This window comes from Teleopsis dalmanni, chromosome 1, assembly GCF_002237135.1.
Source record: "Teleopsis dalmanni isolate 2A chromosome 1, ASM223713v2, whole genome shotgun sequence".
NCBI classification, from domain to species: domain Eukaryota; kingdom Metazoa; phylum Arthropoda; class Insecta; order Diptera; family Diopsidae; genus Teleopsis; species Teleopsis dalmanni.
In genome coordinates this window covers 32,864,627-32,877,955 of record NC_051846.1, presented here as the reverse complement: position 1 = coordinate 32,877,955, position 13,329 = coordinate 32,864,627, and the positions used below count along the sequence as shown (strand labels likewise).

General features: G+C 28.7%; 2 protein-coding genes across 2 annotated transcripts; both read left to right on the top strand.

Annotated features, from left to right (window-relative positions):
- On the top strand, window positions 1-6,578 carry LOC119679241 (zinc finger CCCH domain-containing protein 18-like; the record flags this gene model as incomplete). The annotated part of the gene is given in 4 exon segments (XM_038091477.1): window positions 1-130; window positions 175-843; window positions 2,969-3,174; window positions 6,378-6,578. Coding segments are annotated over 4 exon segments (1,206 nt in total), but the record flags the coding sequence as incomplete, so codon positions are not given.
- Window positions 6,579-10,970: 4,392 nt separating this feature from the next.
- On the top strand, window positions 10,971-12,301 carry LOC119672362. The gene is made up of 6 exons (XM_038083387.1): window positions 10,971-11,190; window positions 11,276-11,530; window positions 11,583-11,814; window positions 11,927-11,948; window positions 12,013-12,221; window positions 12,287-12,301. The coding sequence occupies exons 2-5, from the start codon at window positions 11,280-11,282 to the stop codon at window positions 12,189-12,191; spliced, it is 684 nt and encodes a 227-aa protein (XP_037939315.1). The 5' UTR covers window positions 10,971-11,190; window positions 11,276-11,279; the 3' UTR covers window positions 12,192-12,221; window positions 12,287-12,301.
- The last annotated feature ends 1,028 nt before the right edge of the window (window positions 12,302-13,329 follow it).

The window sequence follows — 13,329 nt, the reverse complement described above, 5'->3', positions numbered from 1 at the left end:
AAACGTGGTTACAGTGCTTCTGAAATTACAATAAAAGAAAAACCATCGAGCATTTTAAAGAAAATTGAGATTGGATCAAATTTTATGAAACAGTATTTAGTGGAGACAATGGATGGGTGAGTAGTTAATAATATATATGTATATATATATATTACTTCATTTAATATAAATCACAATTTAATTATCTAAAAATCATATAAAGCGAGGAAGAACCTTTAATCAGTGAGGCAGACAAAGCTGAAAGTTTAGTTAATAATAGTCGCTCTGATGATGAAAGTGATGATGACACTGAAGCAGATGAAGATGATGATGAAGATGAAAATAGCAATGATAATGATAATGAAGATGATGCTGAACAAACGGATACCAAAATTGATGGTATAAAAACACAAACTCTAGCACATGATAATAATGAAAATGGTGATGAATTCATAGAAATCGAAGAAGCGGCAGCTTTTGGACAACTTAAAAAACCCGGCGGTGGTGGTATTAAGAAACGTAAGAAGGGTCAAGCAAGTCAGGTTGCTGCACCTGCCACTGTGTTGCTACTGAAACCAACAGAAGATCATGGAGTTGATGAACATGCTGGTAATAATATTGCATTCAGTAGCGGACATGGTCATGGTCATGGTGGTAAGCCACTTAAACAGAAACGTAAGAAGCGTAAGAAGCATCAAAAACCAGGAGAATCTGTGGCAACTGTCGTTGTTGAACAGGAACCATCGTCAAATGTATTAGGTCTACTCGATGAATTGGTGGGCAGTGAGGATTTGTTGAGCGGTGCAAGTGGAGGAAAACGCAAAAAACAAAAAAATCCACTAAACTACGGTAGAAGTAATGGAGGTGTGTGTTTGCGTGTGGTTTGAATAACTTTTTCGCACCTTTTTCCTTCACATATGTATATAATTTTTTATTGATTAATTGTATAATTGGAATTCTTGTAGTTGTAGTACACTTTCACTTTCCTTTCCAATGTTTTGTTTTTTGGTTTTGTTCCTGTTTTTTTGGTGTGGGTTGAGTTTTATTATTTTATTTTTAAAATTTTTTGATTATAGTTTAAATCAAATATTTTTTAATAGTTTAATTCCCGCTTAATATTTATTAGAAAAACCAAACCTTTTACCTGCAAGTAACTCTTAACTTACAATCTCCCGTCCTCATTAATTTATTCGCTCAAAATAACAGTTTGACCTCAATAGACAGTAAACTCACAATAGTAGAAACTCACAATATTCTAACATTAATACAAAGAGTATTCCCAGTTGTTTAATAACATCCGTTTGAAATTATTATTTACAATGATCATAAGATTTTATAATAATTTTATTTAATTTATTTAATTTTAATTTTAAAAGCACAACTTTTTATTGTTAAACACAAAAATACTGTTTAAAATACTGGCTTGCCACATTACTGGTTTGTGTCAAAGATAACTTGACAGCAAAATTTCGTAAAAGTTGTCGATAACATAGAGGCAGATCGTGTGGGTAAAGCAGTACATGTGTTTGAATTTTTTGTGAAGTAAAATTTTTATTAACACACGAAAGAGAGATTTAAAAAAAAAAAATTTTAAAAAAAGATAATTTTTGTAGAAGTTCGAAGCAAAATTTTAACAAAACCCTATCGTACTAAAAAATTTTGAATTAATTGTACCTAAATTACTTCAATTAGTTTTATGATTTACTATCTACATAGCGACACACAAAGAAACAAATGTTTAGAAACTCAGATAGATATCAGATACCGTGTTACATGCGATTCGATGTTAGTGACTGGGATTTCTAGCTAGCAAGTTTGCGAAAAAGGGTGTCATAAATCCCCTTACAAATTCAACAGCTTTCTGTTGGATATGCACTTGTCAAACCGGATAGACATTTATCTTAGCACCTTTTCATGGGATTCTTTCGGGATACTAATACATACAAAAGCTTATTCAAAATTTATGTACTACTGGCGTTACTATTAACAGTTTATTAACTTTAAAGTTTCGACCGATTAATCCGATGTACCCCCTTCATGCACTTAGAGTATATTTCCAAATTCTACTTCTTTTATAAATTATAGTATTGAACTTGTATTACAAAGTTTTATTTCATTATCCGATATCAGATTTTAGCTAGGTACTTTTTTCGTTTATGCATCAGTACCGGACAAGCTCGTAGCACATGTTTTGAGACCTTATTCTCTTCCCTACAGATTTTAGAAGATTAATAAGTTCTTAATTTTGTAAGTTAATAGCTCAACCTATAGCACCCTATCAGTCTTTTTGTAGTGGTGCTAAAGTTTTTTTTACTTAATTATATTAAATCTTTAAATCACTTTAGGTTTAAAGTCCCTACAAATGATTTCCATTGAAATAGCTATGGTAGATCATTCTAGTGTAGAATTGTTTCTTTCTTTTCTCCTTTAGAAAAAGAAAAAGTAAGAAGAAATTACATTTCCTGAAGTTAAAAACGATTCTGGGCTAAGCAGAACCTCTTATATATACTTGAGGTCGACAATTTTGTTACTTTCACGTAGCATTAAACAACGTCTCAATGAAAGATGCGGTTTTAATTTAATACTCACATTATCTCATAGGAGTCAAATTGATACTTATTTAATGACTAGCTTTTTCTATACCAACAATATGTGAGGTAGATGATATACAACTTTGAAGTAGTATCAAAATAAAAATATTCGTTATTATTATTAAAAAAAATAATTATAATCAAACCATATTTTACTTATTTAAAAATGTATTATATTTTTGAATTGTATATATTTTTATATATTATTTATGTAGTTTAAGTTAAATAAATTGAATGCTTATGCTTCTAACCTATCTAATGCACAAGAAATGCACTAATTAATCAACACACACCTACCCTCCCAAATTATTTAATTATTTTTTATTATTTTTAAATTTTTTTATAATTTTTATATAACTTTTTAAATAATATTTAAATTTACTCTTCCCTCCCCACAGTTACTCGTGGCAAGAAGAAGAAGAAGAGGAGAGCTATAGTGAAATTAGTTTTATTGGGTTCATTTCTTAAAGCTAAAATCGAGTTATTGCTTAAAATCCTTGGCGCTCATCTACAAATCAAATTCTTCGCAATCGCATTGATTGGACTTCTGATCAACATCGCACGATTCTGGATCGATGTCAAGCGCGGCGGTGCACCACAAAAGGTTCGTATGTATATGTGGGTTCGACACTGGAAGATTTGTGTTTTATGTGTTTAATATACATGTTGTTCCTGTTTAATTTTTGTTCAGGTTGAATTTGTTTATATACGTTTTTTGGATATCTTTTTGGGTACTTTTTTACGGATTTAAAAGTGTTTTTTTGCACGTTTCAGCTTCTATTTTTATTTCTAATTTTAGTTGTGGAAACATTAATTTTCTGTGTTCACCATTGCAGCTTTTTAAAGTGTACGAGTATTCATGGCTCCACATGTCTTCTCAGTAAAAAAATTTTAAGATAGATTTGCTGTCAGCTGAATTCTTATTCTTATGTATCTATGTATATACATACGTATATACTGTAGATATATATTACTTTGTTAATTATTTCTGTATATATTTTTGTTGTTTCAATCGAGTTGTTTTGTTTTACTTTGTTTTGTTTAAAGAACTATCCTTGAGACTATCTTTTTCTCTGCAGGAGTTTGTATAATATGACAAATGTTGCACATTTATTTACTATTTTTATTAGAGATGATTTTAAATCAAGTTTTATATAAAAAACTTTTTAGTACTCTGTGAGTGTGAGTAATATTAAAAATTAATAATTATTTTCAGAAGATAATTTATTTTTAATTAGTTGTAAGATTCTACAGAACAAAAGTACAAATATATAAATGCAATTGAATTAAATCCAGAGTGCGATTTATCAAACTTCTAATCAAAATTTTTACTGTCCTTCACAAGATAAAATTAAAGAAACTGCTTTAAAGTTTCTTTATTCAAGTAATGTTAAGTCAACAGTACTAACGGTTCAGTAAAACAACTTGAAATTTTTAAAATGTTTGCTGGTAATGTTTATACCGAAAAGATAGTAACACCAACATAAACTAAAAGGTGTCAGAAAGTCAGAAAGTTGTTAGATTTTTTAGAATATGTATAAGGTATTTGTTGAAAAATTTAGCTGATACCTACAAATTTAAAATAAATAATCTATTTTAGGCAATCTTTAACAGAAATATATCTATACACATCTGTAGACTCGCTTCTATGATTGCCCATCATAAATAATCATGATGAAATACCCATCAATACTCGAAATAGCTGTATGGTCAGCCAAGAATTCAATTGATTAAAAATTAATAAAAATTTTGTTGTTACAATTCACTACTGTTCGAAACCTCTCTTTAGTTTATTATGGATACTAAAAAGAATATATGACGTTTTGAGAAATATTATGGCTTAAAATAAAATGTCTCCTTTAAATTTTACTAATTCATAGTCAATAACCATTTGTTTTTTCATAAAGCAAAACCATAAAATATTTAAATTAAATTTTTCAATTTATGTAGCTATTATGAAAGTGTAGAAGTAATCAATAACATATATATTTGTACGAATAAGTCTATTTTTTAATTATATTACTAAGTTACTCTTAATCTTTCTCTCTAAAGTTATACTCTCTGTTTAGTATTTTAACGAACTTATTTTTGTTTTTTAAGCAACACATCCCCTCTTCAGGACGTCTTTAGATTTAAATGTCTCATCAAATACTTAGTCAAAATTCACATTGAATTAGTACTTAGAAAATGTGCTATATATATAGTATAAAAGATGATTGCCCTTTCTTCAAATAACTCTTCAGAGAAAAGTATGTAGTAAAGTGTGAGCCAACAACATTAACACTGAAATTAAATATAGACTAGTAGTATATACGATCACGAGTAATAAGCTCGACGTTAAGCAACAGCAACAACACCCATTTCAAGTAAAATAATTTTGTTGGTGTCGCTTCACATTGTTCTGTCACTGGGTCTCTATTTGCTCGAGATCATGGCTATCCCTACTATAAATGGGAGATAAAATAATAAATCTCACGGAGCAATATTGAATGTGCATAATATTAAAGTATCGCATATAAGCAAAAGTTCCAATACTAATAAATAGATCTACAGTTACAATACGATTATTAGTTGATATGCAAACCATACTTCTACTTTTCATAGACTATAAGTTATCGTAAATGATAACTATATATAATCAATGATTTTATTAGGTTCTTAGTCTCAAATCCATTTCTGATTTCTTTTTAATCATACACGGGATTTTACGTTATTCTTATTTCATCCTTTTGAGGTGCCAAAACATATTACAAAAAATTTATAAAAACCGAGTAGTCCAACTACTTCCTTCTTTTATTCTTTATGCTTACTACTTTATGGTACTACTTTTAACATTTTTCAAATAGTTAAATCTCTCACTTATATAAAACCTACAATTAGTGTTTACCAAGTTTTTTCATAGCTTGTGTTATGCTAGTGCTTTTATAGCTTACTCTTCCACGATTTGTTATATCACGGCTAGACACGTAGACTGGTAGTGCTTAAGTGGCTTAAGACTCCTTCAAAGCTAATATTATTCAAAAAACTGTATTTATACATACGTACATTCATTATTAATGCATTATGACTCTTTAATAAAATGAAAATTATTTTTTAACTTCCGGAAATTATCAAAAAGCCTCTCCAGAAATAAGTTTCCGATTACGGTCACCTGCCTACAGACAGGTCACGGTTAAACATATTTGTTTGATTAGGAAAACATTGCATATATCAAATAATGTCTCTATAGCTGGATCAAGGCAAATTTAAACTTTTAAAAAACTAACACTCCCGAGTTGCAATAATCTGTATCCGTTGGTGTTTGAGTAATAGTTTTAATACGGAATGTATCAAGCAGATTTATATGAAACTAACATGAATAAATTTTCATAAAAGTTGGATTTTAAATTGCCCCATCCAGCAACCAAATTATCCTCTGCAGAATATGGGCCTATCATTGGAAAATACTGTTATAGATAATAGATTATAACACTTTCCTAAAGTAGCTTTTCCATATATATTCCATATAACCACCACAGGGAATTTTAAATGGAAAACTCACACTATCTGTTCAGCTTAGTTCATCATATAGGTTTGTGTATCCATTATATATGTATGTATGTGATTGAAATAAAGTATTATAAAATGTAGTGTACTATACACTTATTTAAAAAGCAAAGTTAACTCCTGTACTTAATCCTGCAACTGTAACTACAAAATTGTAACGAATTAATTTTTGTTACAAAGCAAATGTTACTACTCCTTTTGGGTATCTATGGTATTTCCTTGGTGTTTCTCACTTCAAAGAATAAATCTTTCTAACAACAGGTTGTCTATGTTGAACATGCACATCATCAGCATCACTATGAAGATCACGGAGATGATTGGGGTGAACAGGGCAGCTACTGGAAGCGATCACTGCAAACTGATCCAAGTTATGAGGACAACTCGCCTTCAAGTACAGATAGTTACCAAGTGAGACCAGAATACGATTCACATTATTTGGCCTACAGAAATCAATGGCAATAAAATCAAAATAAATTATTATAATAAAAATAAAAAATTATTATTATTTAATTATTATATTTTAATTTTTTTTATAATTTTTTAATTTTGAATTAATATTTAAATTTGTTAAAATTATATAAAATTATTTTATTTATTTTAATTGAAAGGATTTTTAATAAATCCACATACAAATTGTTTATATTAAATAATATTTAGTAACATGGCCAGAAATTGAGACTAAAAATTTTATTAAAATTAATTTAGAAATTGAAATACTTTAGAAAAATTTTAAATTATTTTTAAGTAAATCAATGACAAAATTTTATCAAATAAAAATAAATGCAATATTTGTTTTAGTCCTAAGTTAAATTATTTATATGGTAATATATATAATATCATTTACATAAATGTAAAATATATAAATATTTATTTATTTATTGTTTGGACACAATTTCAATGTGTTCAGTAGAGAAAATTGTACTGCATTTTAAGTCTATGAAATATAGAAAATCAATCAATTTGCTCGTAAAATTTATTTAATGGAATTTATTTGTTTGCAAAAATGCGGTCAACTCTGGTATTATATGCAAGACCATCTGTCGAAGAGTTTCTCACAAGAGTTTTTTTTATATTTTTTCTTTTTTCTCCTTAAATAAAAAGTAAGTTATTTTATTTACATTTTTTGTTTAGAATTATAATAGATTCTCAATCACACGCAAGTGCTTGGAATATATTTTGTACCTTCTAACAAATTCCTAACAAAAGTAAACCACTCAAAACTGGAACAATAGAGCCCATTCACTGGCTCGTGCACCATATCACCATATCACCTGTCTTCATATGTCTTGTCTCAACACTTTTGCCCTAAATTTGATTTACTTCTTTTTAACAATTCTTTATTTATATTTTTAATGTATTTTTTTCCGAATTTGCAAATTTACTTTAAAAAAATACCAAATACATACATCTGAACAGAGTTCTACAGAGTTCCTCAAAATCCGTTATATTATCGAAAATTCTTACACACCCCAAGCGAGCGCCATTTATTCTACGGAAGCATATAGCAGGTGAATACACTTCAGTATCCAAAAATTTTTGTCCACACTCGAATTGTCACCTACTTAATATTCCGGTGAGGCAACGAAAATTGTACACCTCATGCGTATACAGGGAATTATGCTTTCTTATGGATTAGTTGCAAAAAAAATAACAAAAATAAATAAAAGTAGAATATTTTTTAAAATATTTGTTAACATTTGGAAATTAAATTTATTCAGCAATTAAATTTGTTGGCAATTATGTTTTGAACTATTTTATTGCCAAATGTGAAATATGGACAAAATTAAAAAGTTACAAAATGATTAATTAATAATAAAGTAGAAAGCGTTATTTATTGGTTTATTATGGTTGCCTAAATTATTTGGTAATTAGTTCCGGTTTCTTGTTTTTTGTATATAAAAAAAATGTTGAGATTTGAACCAACTAATGTTGAATCTTAAGGGAATAATAAAGGTTGTATTAGAGAAACCAGTCATCAGGAAGGAGGGATTAAAAAAGATCAATCGTAAACGTTGCTTCAAAACTTTATATGTATCTTGAGTCTCCTCTTATATCTGATTTATACATATTACCTACCAACGAGTATAACGACGTTCAAAGCAACCTTTACTGATAATACTGCTGTTCTTACAGTTGGAGAAAAGGTAATAATAGTAGCTAATCATTTATAATTCGATTCAATGTCTTTTTTTAAACGATCTTCTGAAAAAAAGATTTTAATTCATAAAACGAATAAACCAACTCCAGATATGAAGAATTTGATACCTGTTGAAAAATGTCGAAATCTATGGTAAGTCGTCGTTTTCCTACAGCTACAGCTTTATGGTAAATAAAAACCAGTGGATCACAGGCTGCGAACATTTAAATAAATTGTTTTATTGGTCTTGTACGCTATTTGCTTGTGGAAAGGACAAAACTTAGAAGTAGGGGGAATACGTTATAGTTGGAATTCTGTTTTGATTAAATTGTGAACACCTTGCCAAAAAGCTGACGCCTCGCTACTGTATACCATCATGTAGTTGCAATAAAAGCCTTCGAAAGACGGATCGCAAGAAGATATTTTGTACAACATGTACAAATGGTAAAGCATATATTCGATGCTGTGGCGATATTTATCGGTTATACAGAGATGCAGACATAAAACAGACTTAAACCTCAGCCTTAATGAAGATAATGTAGTTCCGAGAATATATAAATGTACACAAGTTATTAAAAATTGGATCAAATTTATATTTCAATATATTAAAGTAATCTAAGGGGTGAAATAAAAAAGTATTTAAATATACTCTCTGCAGCATTTCACAGTATTTGATCGATGCTTACTGGACACACAGCTTGAAAAAGCTTTGTAATCACTTGACAAACGTTCGTTTTTAAAGCGCCGAATATTTAACGGTTTATCCGAAAAAACACAATATTTAGCCTAATCCAACAACAAGAATTTGAACAGCAAAACGTGAAAGTACATACCCCAAACAGAACATAATTTGTTTCCACGGATGTGTGGATGTCTTCCACATCCATATCTTCAATCTGACATAAAAAAAATTGGTAATCATATCACTATAGCGATTAAAGTTGAACATTTATAAATGTCATAAATGATAATTCAAATAAAACGTAGGTTAAGTTAGATTAGGTGAACACTGACTGGCACCAAGATGTGACGCATAGACCCCCAAAGCCCTAACCTAGTACAAATATATTGGAGCATAGTTGATAAGTTTGTAGTACTATTAAAAGCTACGTGATCAATTCGTAGAAGAATTTACTTGGTGAAAAACGCACCTTATATATAAAAGTAAGTCAAGTAATTCTTTAATATAATTTTCCATTGGCTCATGCCACACTTAAGTAAAATTGAAGATTTAAATTATTTTTTACAACAGTTTTAATACATTTTAGGGATTGAAATTTTGATCATACTTTGATACTGTTGAAAAAATGATGAAAGCAATTAAAATGCATTATTTTTCTTCTATAATTTTTTGGTATCTTCCAAGTGGGCATTTTATTCCTAATGCCAATATGAAACAGTACATAGTGAAAATAAAACATTTATATGGAATTTGTGAATTCCAAAATAAATTTTAAATTTCTTCTCAAAATGTTTTTTTTTTTTGCGTTTCTACACACACACACACACAACCAAAAAGAGTTGATGTATACAAACTTTAAATCTGCGCAATTCATCAAGTACAGCAAGGATTAAAAATTCATGCATCAAAATTAATCTTCAAAAATAAAACGATTGTAGCTTAGACATTTATATTGTGTTATTTTTGTTCATAGTTTTATATGTTGTATGTACTAAGTGCTATCTAAGATCTCAATACAGAATTCTATTATTCAATCTTATTCAATGAATTTATATCTTTTAGATAAACATTCTAAATCTGTATTAAAAAAATCAAAACATAGTATGCAAAATCTCACAGGTATAATATATACTAAAATTATCTAAACAAAAGTACTACTAAATAATACTTTTCGCATTTTTTATATCACTTATCATCGAGTATTGGCTATGTTTTTAATGAATTACTTTCGCTCTTCCTTCATTCAGCAATCAGTATATTTTGCTTAGAGTCCTAAATGAAGCCCTACGTATAAAATTATTATTACTAAATAAAATTGCTATTAGTTATTATATGTCTAGAATTTGGTTATTTATTTATTTTTTTTTTTTTGTAAGAAATTAATTCAAAGCGAAATGCACAACCAACCAAACTTGTGTGTTTGATAGAAACGAAATAAACAAACTACACCGTTTTTATTTATTTCGTTCCTATTAAATACGCAGGTTTGGTTAATTGTGCATTTCGCTTCGAATTAATTTCTTACGTTACATCTAACTGAGCCTTAATAGCCGCACATCTAACCACTTTGACGAGTCAACATGATGGATTCGTATGCATGCAATTGATATTCGAATAGAATAGAAATTTACTCTCATACAATTCCCACTATATAAATCTGTATTGCTCATATTACAAGCGTGAGCACACGAACATTATTTTGTTTATTTTTCTGTTGAGCACAACTAAGGACAGAAATTTGTGAATGTGCGGCCAACTTTTCCGCACACGAAAGACGAAATATAACAAAAATTTTCTACGATATGAGCTGCAAACTTATGAGCACAACTAGCAACTATAACAGCTAAGATAAGCAAATTGATTGAGTTTTCATAGACAATTATATATAATTGTTTTTGCTAAAACTTTAGTCTTTAAATATATATATATAGAAATGTAATAAATAATATTAATTCTCGATGTAAAGATATTTAATAAATTTATATATATTATTTGACATTTTGCTAATTATGTTAGGGTGTGCGCCGCACACCTCCGCAGCTTAGAGCAGTCGTCACTGCCCCTGGGAGAATATAGGGTTGTTAAATTTATTTGATTTTTATTAAAAAAATTCTGAAACAGACCTACAGTTTGCTTGTTTATATGCTTTTTTCGATCAGCTGTTAAGTGTATAGTCAGTTTAAAATCACCACATAAAAATAATCACACCTAACTTCACAGTTATTGCGGTATTTTCATTTATTTTTCTTCATCAGGTGAGGATGATATATCAAAAATAGCTTATAAACTTCTATAACATTATTATTTGAATTCTTTATTTAATTTATTTATATATTCCAGCACAATGGAAAGTGAAAAAGATTTGGCTCTGATGAATTCTTCAACCGCGGGAGAAGATAATGGAAAAACGCAATTTTATTGGACTAAAAAACAAGAGATTATGCTTAAAATATGGGAACGTCAGAAGTTAGCGAAAGATCGTAAATATCCAAAACATTTTGTAGACTGGGCAACGGAACTAAAAAACCGTTTCAATGTGATTGTGTCACCCGAGGAAATGCTCTCTAAACGTAGCAAAATTCAGGCTAAATATAGGTTAGCAGTTCAATTTTGTTTGATGAAAATGAAATATAATATATATTTTAAGGCAAATGAGAAAGAAACTTCAGAACGGTAATGGGAAGGAAAATATTCGCTGTAAGAAATTTGATGCAATATGCCAAATTTTAGTTAACCAATTTCGAAGGAGTGGTGAATCAATTCCTCTGAAAGATGCAGAAAGTAATGGCAACTTTGTCAAAAAGAGAAGATCTATTAGTTTATTATCCCAAGCGAAGCATAGCATTTCCACAGAAGAAAATGCTACAACTGTGGTAGTTGTAAGTATATTTGTAATGATGTGCTTATTAAGGCGGTAGCGACAGTTTTATATGATATTTATGAAGTTTCCTTTATTTTAATAATAATAATTTTTAATTTCTACAATCCAAGGCGGGAATGCAGCAAGAACAAGGTATAATGTAGTGTATGTGTACTGTATATATGTATATAACTAACCATAAGTTATAATGTTTAAGGGATTGCTGGTACCAGTGGTCAAAATAAACGTAAACGACGGCAGGTGAAAGCTGTTCCAAAAAAAACTTTAGAGCAGCAGATTTTGGAATTTGAGAATCGAAATCAACAGTTATTATCTCAATGTACTGAAATTATGCTAGAAATAACAGCAAAAATTGAGCAAATGGATTCTAAATAGTTTTCTATATAATCTCAGTGCAAGATATTAGTGAGTAACACTGTTAGCAGAGTTAAAAATCGGATATATACTTTAATTTTAATTTTTTTTTTCAGATAAATACGATCGTATCAATATTTTTAACATTTTTTAATATTTACACAAAATATTTAAAATTAATTTACATTTATAAATTTAATTTTAAAACGCTATTTTTCTATTTTAAAAAGCTTGTTCAAGATTTCTAGGAAAACATGTAGTTGATAGATCTGTCTTTGAACCACAGTTTCGGATGATTTGGATTGTGATTTTGTTATAAAAAATAATTGATTTTTTTCATTACAACTACGCAACTATAATTATTTAATTTTCATTTAAATTAATATTAATAAAAGATTATTATTTTTTTTTAGTTATTCCAAACATTTAAAATTTCATTTGTAATTCTGTGTAAAGAAAAATATTTAAACTCTACAAAACGCGATAACATTCGATATAGTAGTAGCAGAAAATATTTGATTTGTAATAATCTATTATTCTGTTTCATAGTCACATAGTGTTCCATAGTGGGATGTGCATCCCACTTGGGATGAACAGTTCTTGGTTCATCTCGGCCGCTTTTATATTATCTGTTACCACACATCCAGAATATTTTTAATATTTTTTTTCTCCTAACTGATAGGTCATTGCCGTTTTTTTTCTATGCTTATAAGAAAGCTTGACGCGAACTTTTTATACATTTAATTACTATTAACTGTTAACCTAAGGGCAGGCCTTGAATGCCGTTTGTCTACTAATACCCTACATGGCATATTATAATTTAAAAACCTCTAATATTCTATGCCTGTATCTCATTGTATCTTTTAGAAAGCCAAAGAGGGCGTCTCAGTTCATTTGCCTATATTGTGTGTTGATTTATATACAATACCTTCCTTAATAATAACACAATATCATATATGATCATTTATATATATATATTATTTTATTATATACTTTATTTATAGATTCGGGAATTATTGCAAAGTTATGTTTGATTAGCTCAATTAATAATAATTTACTAGTACAAGATATAAATATACCGAGAAGTGCATAAAAAGTTATATTCTTGAAACAGAATTAGTGAATCTAAAAAATTATTTTTAAATTTATCTTTAAAACC